At 37.5% G+C, this 17,645-nt stretch overlaps 1 protein-coding gene across 8 annotated transcripts in view; it reads right to left on the reverse strand.

The window, feature by feature from the left end:
- LOC138751570 (sodium bicarbonate cotransporter 3-like) overlaps positions 1 to 17,645 on the reverse strand; it is a 277,417-nt gene that overhangs the window by 67,948 nt on the left and 191,824 nt on the right. For all 8 annotated transcript variants that reach the window (XM_069914014.1, XM_069914011.1, XM_069914018.1 and 5 more), the window contains 3 exons: positions 8,790 to 8,893; positions 6,368 to 6,542; positions 2,457 to 2,590 (listed from right to left, as the gene is read on the reverse strand). In XM_069914014.1, coding sequence (XP_069770115.1) covers positions 2,457 to 2,590; positions 6,368 to 6,542; positions 8,790 to 8,893 — 413 coding nt within the window. The remainder of the gene's footprint in view (positions 1 to 2,456; positions 2,591 to 6,367; positions 6,543 to 8,789; positions 8,894 to 17,645) is intronic.

A 17,645-nucleotide genomic window follows, 5' to 3' on the forward strand; every position in this document is an offset into this window, starting at 1 on the left:
ATTTACATTGATTAGATCTTAATATGTATATTTAATTTTTCTTTAATATTTTTTCTTTTTTCTTCCTTTATGGCTCTCCTTAGTATGAAGAGGGGGTTCTTTTCTTTTCTTTTTTACATATATATATATAAAATAACGTTCATGTTTATGGTTAATTGGTGTATATGTCATATATTATTTGTTTTTTGAATGAATAAATAAAGTTTTTTAAAAAATTACTTATTTCTACTGTTCAGCATGTGATTGAAGCTCTCCCATATCTTTAGTTCAATAGTCATTTCAATTCTTTTCTGTTCTATATGAAAATTTGCCTATCCAAACAATTTTTCTACTGAGAAAAGCAACCTGAAAAATGATCAAAAACACCCTTAAAGATATTCAATTCAACTTCAGAAATTTCCAGGAACTGAAGAGGATGATGGGAAGTGAAATAATCAGAGTGAAAATAAAATGTATCATTGCTCATTTGGTTAATTAACAATAAGAATGTATTATTTCATTCAATTAAAATACATTTAGAAATATAAAGATTTAGATGAATATCAGCCAGAGACAAATGGGACTAGTTTGATTGGCATGGACCAATTGGAGAAGGGTCTGTTTTCATGAAGTCTGATTTCATCCATGACCAAATATCAAAATACAGTGCCAAAAAAGTCAATGCCATTAATAACTTGCAACTTCCACATAAAAGTAAATTTGATAAAGATACCCAGAGTATAGCATTCAAACTCAAGAGAAGGGGGAAGGGCATGTGAAATCTATCTACTTAAAATTGAAAATAATTATGTAGAATGAAATCCGATCAACTTCCATCCATATATTATATCATGAAACAACAGTACTTGTACTGATTAACTTGTTAATCTCAGGGGCAATGCTGAGAAAGCAATCAATTTTTGAATGCTATTTTTTAAGCACACAAGTTATTAAATCTTCATTGAGGTAGATAACTGACTTTTGCCAGTTGAATTCTAACTGGTTAGATTTTGGACAGAATTGGTTAATGAAGGATGAGAAACATCAAAGAAATAAAAAATCTACTTTTGCATACAGTTTGGTACAAGAATTATTGCTAATTAAACAGGTTTGCTACCATCAGCCTCTTAATTCAAATTTTTTATTCCCAGGCTATCAAAAGAAAACCCAAGACAGAGTAAACTCATAACATCCAAGAGAAGTGGTCCATCCAAAGTGGCAGGCAGGAAAAGGAAATACAGTACAACTATGATGATCTGAAATCAGTTTATCCAAAATCCTCAATTATACAAAATATTTTGGACCCGCAAGTCACATCTGGCTACAAAAAAATTTTTCCGGATAATTGAGGATTTCAGAAAAATCAGAAATCCTCATTTATCCAAAAAAATTTAAAGCCAAAATGACATAATTTCATGTCTGAAAATTTTTGAATAAATGAGGATATCCAAAACAATCAAAAATCCTCAGTTATCCAATTTTTTTTCAGTGCCAAACTGACATCATAGGTTGAAAAAATTTGGAATTTTGGAAAATCTCTGAGCAAAATTTTGAGTTCTTGGTGTTGAATTTATCTTATTTTGTTCAGGTTGATTTTTTTTTAAAGCCTTCCCTTGGTGTTTGTTGTTGTTTAAACACTGTTACAAGTGATTTGCCGCTGCTACTGGGCTATTTTAAAAAATGACCAGTCTCCGAAAATATCGTTTATCCAAAATAGGCCCGGTTCCAGCCATTTTGGAAAATTGGAGTTGTACTGTAATGGTTGATCTCAAATCCAAACTTCACCATTTTGCACATGAAGGAAGCTAAATATAAAATCCTGATGCTGCTCCTCAGAATGCCCTTCAGCTACTTTCCCTCAATGTGGAAAGATCATAACATTACCATGCAAAAAAAGAGAAATCTGAGAGGATCATTTCATGGGAGTATTTTTCCAGTTAAAATTAAAACTGAAATATTAAATTTACCAAATGCTGTAATAACAATAGCATCTGTCTACAGGGAATTGTTGGATGAGTATATCTAATATAGGGACAAGAAAGAAACAAATAATGTGAGTGAAAGCTTTGATTGATGGAACATTGGTGATTTAGATATTCAATGAGCAATTTTTGCGAAAGAGTTAAAACCTAGGCCAAATGCTTTTCTTTTCTCCAAATTCATTTGAAGGCATTGGACAGAATTAATGATACAAGTTGACTGTGAGACTTTTCAGATTTTTCTATTGAGTCATTGAAATGGGACTTGAATTTCCAAACTTCTAGCTCAGAGACAAGAATCTTACTTGTTCAAAACTACTTTCTTAGGAATGCCAAGTAACCTTAGCTCCCTTTCTTTTCTTTCCTCAGTGCAAAAGTCATGCTCTCTTTTCAAAGCATTAAAATGCTATTAAATATACACTCACAACACACACATCACCAGATAAATGTTTTATAAGAAACTTTCCAAAAGTAGTAGAACATTTAAAAAAAACTTACTTGCAGAATTTGAATAATATTTTTTCAAACACTAGCACAGGTCCTGTACTTCCCAAAATGGTAAGTGGCTGTCCAGCAAACAAAGAATAGACTATTCCTGTCATTGATGCTCCAAAGAGAGATTCCAATGCACTCTACAAAGCAGAATAAGACAAACAGATATTTTATGTACTATTTAACATGGGTAGATAACTCAAGCCACTGCATAAGGGAGCAAAAAGGTGGAAGGAAAGAGAGGGTTAAGAATATTGTTCATCAGCAGCATTGATTACATATTTTTATACATTCAGCAAAAACAGAAAATATCATGAAAGAACCCTGGTTGACAAGAGATGTTGAGTTTTAGGTCAGGATAAAGGAAGTGGCCTACATCATATTTAAGCACCCAGATGAAGTGATTCTTTCAGTGAGAATAAAAAAGGGCAGGAGTACACTTAAGAGAGAAATCAGGAGAGCAATAAGAGGACCGGAGATAAGCCTGCCAGGCAAAGCTAAAGAGAAGTCCCAAGAGATTCTTGTGGTGTATTAAGAGTGAAAGAGCAATTTAACGTGGTCCACAGAGCACATATGTCTAAAGTTAAACTATCCCATTTTTATTCAGATATGAATCCTTTATGTTACAAATGTAAAACAGGTGATGCCTCTTTAGTTGATATGCTCTGGACTTCCCTAGTTTAGAAAAATTTTGGAAGGATGTTTTTCAAATATTATTGACGATTCTAAATTTAAAATTGGAACCTTATCCTTTAATCACTCTTTTTTTGAATACTGGCTAAATTTCATCCTTTACTTCGTTGATAGCCAGACGTGCAATTTTGATGAAATGGAAAGATAATACCCTACATACATATGCACAGTGGCTAAATGATATTATGTCTTGCTTAAATCAAGAAAAAAATCAGATATGCTATCAAGGATTAAAATATTAAATTCCAAAAGACATGAGGCTCATTTATGGACCACTGTCATAATCTTAAGATTTTGTGTTGTTCAGGAATCTTGACGCTGTGTTGTCCCTCTCCAAGAAGGTGTTACTTTATTCATATATAAGTGGAGGTGTTGGATGATATTCCATGCTTCTCCTTTTCAATGCGGTGGGAGAAGTGGGGGGTGGGGAAGTAGGATGTTCTCTGATCGCTGTTCCCAGAGTCTATGACTCTTCATGGTACGCTGTCCAGCAGAGGCGCCTCAATCTTGGTTGCAGGATTTTTTTAAAAACATGATCGGCTGCTTAACAGGCTGCTTAAAGCTTGTACTGAGCGATTGACATCAGAACCATGTGGAGCAGCACTATGTCTCCGCTCGCCACTCTCCAGGGTCGGCAGCAGCAGCGGTGCTGCCATCACAGCAGCTCTGGCAGCACCGCCATTAAAAAAAATTATATTGTTATTTCAGTAGAGCAGCAAGGACTAACCAGAGAACCTTAGGGCAATATGTCTGATGTCAGTTGCAGGAAAGTAACTGGAGGGTATTCTGAAGAGCAACATCAGGATTTGCATAGGAAGGACAGATTTCCCATGCTTTGTGCATGGGAAATTGTGTCTCATGAATCTGATAGAGCTTTTGAAGAGATTACCAAGAGGACTGATGAGGACAGAGCAGTGGACATTGGACTTTAGCAAGGCCTTTGATAAAGTCCCACATGGTAGACTGGTCTGAAAAGTTAGATCACAAAGGATCCAAGGCAAGCTGGCCAACTGGATTCAAAACTGACTTGGTGGAAAGAGTCAGTTGTTGGTAGTGGAGGATTGGTCTGCTTGGAGGCCTGTGACCAGAGGTGTGCCACAATCAGTACTGGGTCCTCTTGTTATTTATATTAATATTTTGGATGACAATATGGTTAGTAAATTTGCAGGTGATACTAAAATTGGTGGTATAGTGGAGAGTGAGGAAGGATATGCAAGTTTGCAGCAGGATCTAAATCAATTGGTAAAGTGAACCAAGGAACAGGAAATGGAATTTAATTTTGACAAGTGTAAGGTGACAAGTCAAACCCGGGCAGGACTCACACGGTACATGGTAGGGTCCTGGAGAGTGTTGCAGAAAAAAAAGTCCCAGGAAAAAAGGTGTAGGGTTTTCTGAAAGTGGAAACTCAAGTGGACAGGCCTGGATAATGTGAATGCTCAGTTTTTATTTCCTTTTGGACAAATGATTCTAGAAATGGAGAGGAGAGGTTTAAGGTGAGAGGGGAGAGATTTGAGGGACCTGAAGGATAACATTTTTACTCAATGGGAGTCAATATCTCAACTGAGCTTGTAAAAGATGCTACATTAAGTGTGCATGGTTTAAACATTCAAAAGTAAGGGTTTAAAACGATATGGGTCAGATGCAGGAAAATGGAACTAACCCAGAATGTAAACAGTTAGAATGGACAAGTTGGGCCAAAGCGCCTGTTCCTTGGTAAACAACTTTGTGGAGTTGAGGCAGTATTCAAGGCAGGAGAAACACTGTCAACATTTCAGCTTTACAAGCCTTCATCAAAATTGAAAAAGTGAAAAAAGGGCATTTTAAGCTGCATGAATGTCTGATAGGGAGAGATCAAATTTGGAAAGAGAATATTAATTTAAACACTCACAGTTTGAAACAAAAAAGGAAATTAAAGTAACAATATCCAGTGTTCTCTCCATTTCTTAAATTTTGTAAAAATAAAGACAAGTTATCTCACTTTTCCGGTTTTGATGAAGAGTCTTCAAGGTGATGTTTGACTCTGTTAATCTCTTCATGACAATTAATTAGCCAGTTGAGCACTTCAGGCATTTTCTAAATTCATATTGATTCCCTACACCTGCAGTCTCTCAATCCTTTTACAAAATTTAAATCAATATTGCAAGCCCATCCTCTTCAAGGTGAGACAAATTGTTCAAGAATATTCATGTACTGGCAGCAAGACTTAGTTGTTTCAATAATTATTCATGTACAATAAAAAAAAAGATTTGAACGACCGATTTCCTGCAGGATGTGCCTTAAAGGCAAACTGGTATTTTAGCATAATATTATAAAACCCACAGAAGTATTTTACCAATATTCAATTGTCTTTTTTTGAGTCAGAAGGGAAAGCAAATCAAAAAATTTCTTTGCTACTGAATCATTTACTGAACTCACAAAAAAACAAAAAAATTGCAAAATGTTAAATCCAATTGATAAAGATAATATTCTCTGCAAACTATATTCCTGAAGCTGTTCACTTTTAATTAATAAATATTTTATTTTTGTTTTTCCATTTTAGCAACATTAATGTTTATATTTTTATGGATTATAAAATGAAGTTGTGGCAAGGTGATTTTAACAAACATCTCAAATTTTAAATAGGAAGTATTTCATTAAAATAGTTGTAAATATCCATCAACTCAAAGCATTAACAGGTTTGCCTAGTTTCAATCAATATTTCTCAATAACGTGGCTATATCTTGAAAATATGAAAAAATTGTGTCACTATTGAAGATGCAATAAATTATTCTGCTGAAAATGCTCTTTAAATTCATGGTCAAAGTGCCCAGTGAATAAAGTCTCAGGTCATTCAGAATTGCACTGAATCAAGAACTCTTTGAAACTTACACATGCTTGTCAATTTCAGGTTCCTTCTCAAAATTGTTGTTTCTGCCCAGTGATACATCATTGTAAATATATTGAATTATACTTGCAAAGTTAGTTTAAACTTTCACTCATTTAATAAGAACAAAAGTAGGCCACTCAACTCTTGGAAGGTAGTTTGGTCATTCAAGGAGACTACCTCATCCATTTTCTTATATTGGCTACAATCAAACAGCAACTTGAACTTCTAAACTCCAAGATATCGGTCACAAAAGAGTAACTGGCAAAACCCTGGAAAAGTATTCCTAATGGAACTTAATCATCTGGCATAAACAGGACTTAAAGTAGAAATAAAGAAAAAAAATGACTCAGATACTTACTATTCTATTTTCTGTTACTTCTCCAAGTAACCCTCCAAAAGTGATGACAGGAGACATGCAAGCACAATAAAGAAAGAGAATGGAAGCTAGGCACTGCAGACTAATTGCATCCTTGAAGTCACTCAGGTACAACGGCGCCTTCCTTTTAATATCACGGATTAAACCACCAAAGATCCTGTGAAATAAATTTAGTATTTTCAGAATTCAGTTGATTTTAAATTCATCTGTGAAACTAATTTTCTCACTATAATCTAGGTACCTCTGACAATAAATTGATACTATGAAATATCCAGCTTTGATGCATTTCTTTCATTTGAACATTAACTGAGTGATAAATGAATGTTAAGGCATTGTGAGGTCATTAACTAAATTCATTATGAAAATTAATAGAGCCAGTCAATTATTCATTATATTATTGCAGAAAATTAACTTAACACATTCCAGCAATTGACTACCTTTCCAACTGGAGTCATTCTATCTACTTAAATAAAAGTAAAAATTCTCCATTTAATTCTTTCTGCCTTGGGTTTGGTTGATTATTTCATTTAAAGCATCTTTTCATCGAGTTCAAAATCGAAGTCATTGTGTACAGTACCAGAAAAGTACATTTCCATTGTCTAGAATGGCATCTGGCTAACATTAATATAGATATTGAACCACATAACTCCCAGCATCAAAAAACCCCAAGGCTCCTCACATTTACCTGAAAGTGCTTTTTTACTTTTGTCACGGTTCTGTAATTTTATCTTTTTGATTTGTACTGCCATAAATATAGTATTCTGCCTCAAATCGTAAAGATACACTAAACCAGTAATGTCATGGAAGCCAATGAAATTGTCACAGGGATTAAGAAAATATGTGGTTTTCATGGATAGGAGGGGGGGGTGGGAGAGGGAATATAAAATATCAAAATGATGAAACATTATCCAACAGTTACATCATGTAAATTGAGAGCAAGTCAAAAATCTACATTAACATTCAAAATACCCAAGAGAATGAGTAAAAACTACAAGAATTGCATAGACAGATTGTTATTATCTAAATCAACTTTCATCATGATTCATATATAGGAAAGATGTTAGATGTATGAGGGGCATTACAAATTTAATGCCAAAATTGAAAGTTAGCCCCAACAAGCCAACATCCCAGCAAGATGTTTCACTTCAATACCAAGCATAGGAACATAGGAAATAAGAACGGAGTAGGCCAAAAATAGCCCATTGAGCCTGCTCCGCCATTCAATAAGATCATGGCTGATCTAATTTATGACCTAACTCCACCTACATGCCTTCTCCCCATATCCCCCAATTCCTCTATTATGTAAAAATTTATCTAACCGAATTTTAAATATGTTTAATGAAGCAGCCTCAACCACTTCCCTGGATAGAAAATTCCAAACATTCACTACTCTCTGGGAAAAACTATTTTTCCTCATCTCTGTCCTAAATCTACTCTTTGAGTAGAATACTTTGCATTCTTCTGAACAGATTTTAAGGGATAGTTGAGTAGCTATCGCATGAAAAATACAATACAGAAAGTGACAGGAATATTATACCTTTCTGTTTTATCCTACATTTACAAAGTATTACCATAATCTCACCTTCACCAAACCCTTACAGACTTCCATATGAGACATAAATATTCAAGATGATGCATATTAAAGCACCAGAAAAATTAAAAGCCGAAAGGTTGAACTAAAAACCACCTTTTTGTAGAGTAGACTGGATGCAGACTGGGAGATCATATTGTTGAGCACCTTCGATCTGTTCACTGCCACAGCAAGGACCTCCCAGTAACTAACCATTTTAATTCCACATACCATTGCCACACTGACATGTCTGTCGATGGCTTCATGTACTGCCAAAGAGGCCACCCGCAAACTGGAGAAGCAACACCTTATATTCCTTTTCAACATTCTCCAACCAGACGGCATCAATATCAACTTCCAAATTCCATCAACTACCTCCTCCCCAGTCTCTCACTTTCCTGACCCGTCTCCTTTCATCCAGCTCTCCACACCCTTTTTCCCCTCATTCTTAGCCCATTGTTCTCTCCTCCTATCACTTCTCAGCTTCTTTCTCTTCGATCCTCTCTCTTGTTTCCACCTGTTACTTCTTGCCTGTTAGCCGGTGCTCCTCCCATTTCCCTTCTTCCCTCCTCACCCCATCGTTTTATTCTGGCATCCACCTGTTTTTCCATATCCGCAAAGGGCTCAGGCATGAAACATTGAATGCCTTTTACTTCCCACAGATGCTGTGCAACCTCCTGAATTTCTCCAGCACATTTGTGTGCTGCATTAAAACCTGCATAATTACTTTTCCATTTATCATTCTACTGAACGTCACACAGCTTATATGAACTAATTTATGATTAATTAATCAGTGCAAAAAACCTCCAATAGTAAATAATTTGCAGAACGAACCTTCCAGTACGTTCAAGTTCTGGTCCAGTGTGATGTTCTTCATGATTTGTGGCTCCAGTGGTAATTGTTGGACCATTTGGAAGAGGTGGGCACTTCCGTTTTTCCTTTTCCACAGAGAAAAATAATTTAACAAATGAGCTGCAATCAAAGTTTCATATATTTTTCCTGATCTGAAAACTAAAAGTCAAGATTGAATGCCAATAACACATTCAAAATATTTAAGGGTAGTTTGGTCTACCAAAAATTAGATTTATTACTATCCCTGACACAAGTAAAATTTCTAACCATATCTAAATGGAACAGGGATGGAATAAGGAGAACAGATGTTGGGAAAGAATGAAGAAAATATTGAAACTACAGAGCAGAATATAGAGAAAATGCCCTTGAAGAGAAACTAATTGCTCAAATTATTCTATTAATCGTGAAAAAAATGTACTCAACAAAGAAGTGCCATTATTGATGAAAAATTAACCTCAGACTACAAATTAAATCTCCAAGAAATAGGTACATCTTCAGCATTAGAAGTAATGTACAATATGACCTGCTGCACCCACCTATTAATTAATCATCATCCATGAGCAAAAATGCATAGCAAGTAATTTTATCGCAATGAGACTATAGCTCGATCCCTTTCATTACTCACCTGACAACTCTCATGGACTAGATTGCAATCAAATTAATTCTCACTCTGAAGCACAGGAAAACGGACAGCTTTGGTACCACTGAGTAAAACACTAAAGTCTGCAGCCACTATGATTATAGCAAAAGCCTAGAAATGATGAAGGAACAAATCTCATAGCATCCACAGAAGGTAAAGATATATAACCGCCATTTCGGGTCTGAGCATAACGACACTTTCCAGGTGCTAGTATTTCCTAATTTTAAAAGATGTAATCTTCAAGGAAACATGGGGATGATATTCTGAATTACTATCTTATTAATCCAATAAATCAAACTTTGTAGATGAAGCTTTATGTCACTTTAATTTGTTGATAAAATGGATAAATATTCTGCATAACTTTGCATTATGATTTTTCATAATGATGAATCAGCAAAGCATATACTGTATATAAAGATATAATGATATTCAAATTTAGAGATATACAAGGTCAAATAAGATTAATTCAAAGAAAATTACCTCAAGTTCATGATCCCTTCATAGTTCATCGAAGAATGAGATATAAGCTCTTAGTCTGCGCAGATATTATGACATATTACATCATAGTCACTATGGTAACACTAATCACCTGATTAGTGGCAAATCCACCATTTGTTGTTGTTCAGGTCAACAATTAACACATTTTGATATAATTCTTTTGATCAATTTTAAAGCACCAAGTATCCAATATTTCTGGTATAGTTCTGTTGACACGTGATTATAATCACCATGACATGTTGTTTCATGTATATGTCAAACAATCAAATCAGAAATATGAAATTTCTTAGCTAAGATAATTGGATGTTTTACTTCTTCTGGCATTATTGCTTTTTCCAATCTTCCTCCTACTCTCAATACATTATTTACAAAAATAGGATTTAGCTTGTAAATATGACTTGTTTTGTAACATTTAGCTACTTCCTCAATTTTATTATCTCATTATCCACACCAACTCATTAACAGCTCTTTCAAGACTTTAGATTCTCTTTATTGATATGATTTAAAAAGCATAGTTTTTAACCTAATAATCTATGTTACAGCCTTTCTCAAACAAAACCACGAAGAATGATAGCAAATTAATTGAATGATCAGATCATTCTTGTTCAATATTTGAATAGTATCTCAGGAACCTCCATTGAAAATTCTTTTAACTCTTCTGGATTTTGGGGCCATTCTTGAGATTGCGAAAGAAATTGAGGACCGGACATCCAAGTGTTGGCTCTTTTCAGGAACGATTAAACTTTTGATCCTCGTGAAGCCATATCAGATGGATTATCCACTGTTTTAGCATATCTCCATTGATTAGCATACGAAACCTCATGGTTTTGTTATTAATGTATTTAAGTACTGATGTACTATCAGTCCAAAACATAGAGTCTGCTAACTCCATCTGTAATTCTCTTCTTAACATAGTGTCCATTATGCTCGCCATAGTAGCTGCAATCAATTCCATTCGAGGTATGGTGACTGATTTTAATGGAGCCACTCTGACTTTTCCCATTACAAATCCACAATGTACTCGCTTTTGGTTATTTTGCAGTACTAAAGAACTGACAGTGCCATGATCACCTTCGCTTGCATCAGCAAAGTGATGTAACTGAGCCAATATGACAATTCCAAAGTCTGTAGGTTTAAAACAACTTGACTACAAAATTCTCCAACATTTTAAGGCTCTCAATCCAATTCATCCAATCTTGTGCAATAGAATCTGGTATAGCCATTATGGTAACACTACAAACAAGAGTCTTTCTTAAAGAGACAAGCACAAAATAAACTAAGAATCAAAAACACAAGTTTTAACCTTTACAATGAGCTGTGAGATCTGCTGAGTTCCTCCAGCATTTGTGTTTTTTCTAAATGTCATGCCATTAACACAAAGATTTTCAACTAGTGCTTCATATGAATAAAAATTATGTAAAAGCAACCTGTCACAACAAATTGACCTACAGTGAATTTCAAAAATGTGAACAAAACCAAAACAATGTAGATTCTGAAATCCAACAGTACATTTATATTCTCAGAAAGTTAAGAATATCCAAAAAGACTGAGTCAATGTTTCATGTTAATGCCACTTAATCACAACTCAGTAGTTGGAGAGTTTATAATCCAGAAAAAGGAATGAAGAACAAAAGTGATTATAGTGTAAAGTCAATGTAGATAGTAATGGAATAAGAAACGTAGAAAAATGGAGGCTAGCCTGTGGTAGGTGCAAATGCAGCACAATTAACAAATTATCAGAGGGAACTGATGAAATTGCTGGAATTCAAACTAAAAATTTTAGAAATGATAAAATAACTGAATTTCAGCTCTGATACCACATCATAACTCTTTACATCAGAAAATATTTCCTCCACAACCTCAAACTCAGAGTTCAACTACATAAAAGTTTGCTTCTGCCTCTTCCACAAGAACAAGCCTGTACCAGTGGAACCATAAATTCAGCCTGTTCAAATCAACATCATCCCTTCTCAATGCCCATGGCTCCCAATACTCTTCTCACATGAACCCAGATAATTATCTCTGTTTCTTTGAGTTCAGAATACTGCATTTGCTTACAAAAACTTATACAAGTTACACAGGCAATCTTGAAAGGACCTCAGTATTAATCGAAGAGAATGCAACAGAGGAAGAAGAATGTAAGGAAAATTGAAAGCAGGGCTCCAAAATGTAGCAATCAAAAGAGGAAATAAAGTAGAAGCCAGATTAAAAGATCACAAAAAATTTGAAAGGTTTTTCTTTCCAGCGAATGGGGGGTGGAATGAGAGGGGGACTGTTTAAGAAGTTTAGTACTGTGCTGTTAAAGTTTTTTTTCTAGTAAGAGCGGAATAGTTTAAGAGGGTGAAAGGTATAAACAGAATGGCCACTGTGTTAGTGGGTCAGAGTTAGTGTGGTGAGCTGAAGCTTTGGTTCAAGATGATTTGGTGAGAAGAGATGGAGACTAAGGTAAGACTCAAGTGAGAGCCTATTCTTTGACCTTGTATTAGAGCCGAGTGGAATAGTCAGAAGGGTAACAGGGTTAGTGGAGTGCTCATAATAGGCCCTTTCAAATTGCAGCACCCAGGTAGTCCTCCTGGGACCCTGGTGCAATTACTTGGTCATGGGTGCAGGATGCACCCTTCAAATCGCAGACAGACCTACCACTCATGGGAACTATTGGCCATCAGTCTCCCCCTCCCCCCACCAGCCATCAGTAGCCCTCATTGTCAGTCGCACACCCCCACCATCAATTGCTACCCCTCCCGTCAGATGCCATCACCCCATCAATTGCCACCCCTTCTGTCAGTCACAACCCTGTCAGTTGCCACTCCTGTCAGTCGCTACTCTGTCAGTCTCCACCCCCCCCGTCAGTCGCCACCCCTTCCGTCAATCACCACCTCTCCCGTCAGTTGCCAGCCCTCCCGTCAAATGCCACCCACCCCATCAGTCGCCACCCACCTCATCAGTCGCCCTCCCCATCAGTCGCCAGCCCCCCAAGCATCGTGCCACTGCCATAAATGGGGAGGGAGGCTAGTGGTTGCTGCCACGACGTGTCACTCCAGTTCGCAGTGACAGCTCAATGTGGGAATGCAGGAGCAATGGCCATCTTCCTCCACACCCCAGGAACAGTACTGCTACCTCTGAGGTAGCTTAGGAACCCAGTTGGGTTCTGACCAAGTTGACTCAGTTGAACCCTTTCAAATTACCATGTATCTTGGTCGCTAACCATGCAAATTGCCTGTGTGAAATGTGGGAATTCCGGGAGACTTGCATTCTCCTTGACAGCTACAACTGCATGAGGTACATCATGTTGCAGCTCCTTTTACACTGTGTTAGGCAATAGGAGCTGCAGTTCGTACAGGACAACGAAGAGTTCAAAGATAGACAGGTAGATGATGGGTGACTGTCAAGAGGGGAAAGCAAAAGTAAACAGACAGATAATGCAGGGTACCCCTGTGGCCATTCCCCTCAATAACTGTTGGGTGGGATACAACCTACCAGGGCAAAGCTGGATTGTCTGGATCTTAAGTACAGAATACGACCCTGTGGCTCAGAAGAGAAGGATGAAGAAAAGGAGAGCAGTAGGTTTAGGGGATTCAACAGAGGAGCAGAAAGGAAATTCTATGGTCACGAAAGAGACATCTGGATAGCTTGTTGCCTCACAGGTACCAGGGTCAGGGATGTCTCATCTTGGCTCCATAGCATCCTGAAGAAGAGAGGGTGAGCAACCAGAAGCTGTGGTACATATTGTATTAGTGACATTGGTAAGAAAAGGGATGAGGTCTTAGAGAGAATACAGGGAGTTCTAGGTAAGCAACTGAAAAACAGGACCTCAAGTGTAGCGATCTTAGGGCTGCTGCCTGTGCCATGTGCCAGGTAAAGTAAGAATTGGATGATATGGCAGAATAATGTGTAGTTGTATAATTGGTGCAGGGGGACAGGGTTTCAGGTTTCTGGGTCATTGGGATCTCTTCTGGGGAAGGTACGATCTGTACAAAAAGGCCGGTTAACATCTGAACTGGAATGGGACCCATATCCTGGTGGAGAGTTTTGCTATATCTGTTGGGGAGGGTTTAAACTAGTTTGGAAAGAGGATGGGAACCAGTGAAAGGGCAGAGAATAGAGCAGATGATGGAAAGGTTGATGCAATGTGTAGTGAAATCATGAGGAAGGACAGGCAGTGGAGAGAGCATATAGTCAGTGAAAGAATTGAAGTATGTTTACTTCAATGCAAGGAGTATCAAGAACAAGGGGCAGATGAACTTAATTTTGTGGCCATTACAGATACTTGGCTGGCACAAGGACAGAATTGGTTAACGCAGGTACCAGGCTTTAGATGTTGCAAAAGGGATATAAATAGAGGTAAAAGAGTACATGGGGACTAGGGGGGTGGGGGGGGGGGGGAGGGGGAAATAGCAATTCAAATCAAGGATCAGATCACAGCTGCAGAAAGGGAGGACATTTTGAAGGGATTATTGACCAAATCAGTGTGGATAGAAGTCAGAAACAGGAAGGGAGTGATCACTCTATTGGGAGTAGTTTATAGATCCCCAAACAGCCCTCTGGACACTGAGGAGAAGTAGGCAGATTTAGGAATGGTGCAAAAAAAAACAGGGTTGTGGTTAAGGGAGACATCAACTTCCCAATAATTGATTAGCACCTCCTTACTGCAGGAGGATAAATGGGGCAGAATTTGTCTGGTGTGTCCAAGAAAGATTCCTGACACAGAGTGTAGACAAGCTGACCAGAGGAGAGGCCATTCTGAATCGAGTACTTGGCAATGATCCTGGTCAGGTGGAAAACCTCTCAGTGGAGGAACATTTCAGTGATATTGACCACAACTCCCTCACATTTTGCATAGCTATGAATAAGGATAGGAGGATACAAAATTGTAAAGTGTTTAAGTGGGGAAGGGTTAACTATGATGGGATTAGACAGGAACTGGGGATAGTAAATTGGGAACGGATGTTCTCAGGGAAAAGCACAGAAGTAATGTGGAGGATGCTTAAGGACCACTCGTTTGGGATTCTAGATAAGTTTATCCCACTGTGACAGGGAAATTGATTATAGGATAAGAGAATCATCGTTCACGTGAGATAATTTGTTAAGAAGAAGGTAGCATACATAAGATTTAGGAAGCAAAGGAGAGGAAGGGCTCATGAGATTTATATGGAAGGGTTGCATGAAACAACTTTGGAGAGCTAGAAGGGAGCACAAGAAGGCCTTGGCAAGTAGGATTAAGGAAAATCCTGTGGTGTTCTATGCCTACATGAAGAACAATAGGATGACTAGAGTGAAGGTAGGGCTGCTTAAGTATGAAGAAGGCAACATATGCTTGGAGGCAGAGGAGGTCCAAAATGAATACTTTGCTTAGAGAGAATGGTCAATACGGTGACATTACAGAATAAGCTTATGTGCTGGAGAAGGTTGAGGTTAAGAAAAAAGTAGTGCTGGATTCTCTTAATGGATTTGAGTAAGCCATTAGATAAGATCCACACCATGGTGGACTCATTCAGAAAATCATGAGGAATGGGATCTGTGGAATTTTGGCTGTGTGCATTCAGAATTGGCTTGCCTATATAAATCAGAAGGTAGTATTAAATGGAATTTATTCTGCCCAGTGGTTAGTTACCAGTGGAGTTTTACACCGATCTATTCTGGAACCCCTGCTCTTTGTGAATTTTGTAAATGACCTGGATGAAGAAGTAGAAGGATGGGTCAGTCAGTTTGCAGATGACAGAAAGGTTGGAGGCTTTTCTGATAGCGTAGAAGACTGTCGTGAGTTACAACTGGATATCGACAGGATGCAGAGTTCGGCAGAGAAGTGGCAGATGGAGTTCAATCCAGATAACTACGAAATTATGCATTTTGGAAGGTTGAACTTGAGTACAAGGCTAATGGCAAAATTCTTAACAGTGGGAATGAAGAGGAACCTTGGGGTCCAAATCCATAGATATCTCAAGGTTACCATGCAAGTTGATATAGTAAAGAAGGCTTATTGTTTGCTGGCCTTCATTAGCTGAGGGATTGAGTTCAAGAGCTGTGAGGTAAATTTGCAGTTCTATAAATCTCTGGTGAGATACAGGTAATATTGTTCTGGTTGTCTCATTACAGGAAGCATGTGAAAGCTTTGGAGAGGGGGCAGTGGAGATTTACTAGGATGTTGGTAGCATTGGACTACATGTCTTATGAGGCAAAGTTAACAGACCTAGGACTTTTCTCTTTGGAACAAAGAAGGATGAGAGGCGACTAGAGGTCTAGAAGATTATCAGAGACATCGATAGGATGGGCAGCCAGCAGCTTTTTTTTCCAGGGTGACAGTAGCAAATACTAAAGAATTTCTGTATAAGGTTAGGAGACACCAGGCGCAATTGTTTTTTTTTCCACACAGAGAGTACTGCATTGCCAGGAATGGTGGTGTAGGCTGGTACAATAGTGACATTTTTTTTAAATTACCCAGGCACATATGGCTGCAAAAAAAAGGTTTGGGTGTGAAATGGGGAGATTTAGATTGTTCAGAAGGTTTACATAGATCAGCATAATGTCATTGGCCAAAGATCCTGTACTGTGCTGTAATATTCTATATTGAAAGATTAGAAAATTTTCTGAGCTAGGGAGGGACAAAGGACCTGAAAATGTTCATACTGAAATGTTCCTTAATCCAATGAAGGTCATATTGAAGAATGAAATTTGAATGAGGTCACGCTAACAGGCAGTCATGGATGAATTCAAGTTTACAGAAAATGTACATTGCCACCCTGCTGTTGAAGATAATAAAAGCATAGGCAAAAAAAAACAGTCCCAAAGTGGGTGAGAGTCCAGAATTAAAGAAATATTAGATGTTTTATATAACCATATAACCATTTATTGAGCAGAAACAGGCCATGTTGGCCTTTCGAGTCCACACCGGTTCACTGATTTTGTGCGCCCTCTTCAGGCAATGGTCCCGGTAGATCATGTCGATGGGGGAGGGCGAAGGGAGATTCCATTGATCAATAGCATTTCCCTCCCTGCTTCGAAGTTGCGTTACACAAAATAATAATTATTATTAAGCAACATTCAGAAATGTGAACTATTATTAATAAAAACAATGTTGACAAATTAATGATTTGAAAGAACATGAATATTTTAAATAAAGATATATACATATTTGTATTATGGTGCGAGGGTTTTCTCCAAGGTTGACCTGGTGCGCCTTGTTCAGGATTCTCTCACAATTCTAGAAGGAAGTTCCAAACATATCTGACTGTGTATTCCAGAGTTATTGCTTCTGTGAATGATTACCAGCTAATGTATACAATTGTCATCTGCCCTTCACCATCTGCTTGTCCAACACCCTCAATCAACTGTTTAACCGCCTGCCAAACTTCATACTCCCTTAACCATCTGACCCTCCGAGCTCTTTTTTCTGGTTCCTTGTACAACAGTCCCAGCACTGCTGAGATAATTCTCTGTCGCCTTCATCCCCTGCCCACCTCTCCCGCATTAAGTAAACAAAGCTTAACTAATCTAAATTCCCTGCACCCTGCATGGATAGCTTGCATGTCCTGAGTTTGAGAAACTCTGTTCTCGAGAACCACTGATTTTCTTCAAAAGGCATCTAAATACTAGCTTGCAATTTACTTTGAACTAATATTTCATGTCTTCTCAGTCCATGAATCTAAAGCATCCCAGTAATCATAGAAAATAAAGATGTAAAAGATAGAACTTAAAGCAAAATA

Source organism: Narcine bancroftii, chromosome 1 (assembly GCF_036971445.1).
Source record: "Narcine bancroftii isolate sNarBan1 chromosome 1, sNarBan1.hap1, whole genome shotgun sequence".
NCBI lineage: Eukaryota > Metazoa > Chordata > Chondrichthyes > Torpediniformes > Narcinidae > Narcine > Narcine bancroftii.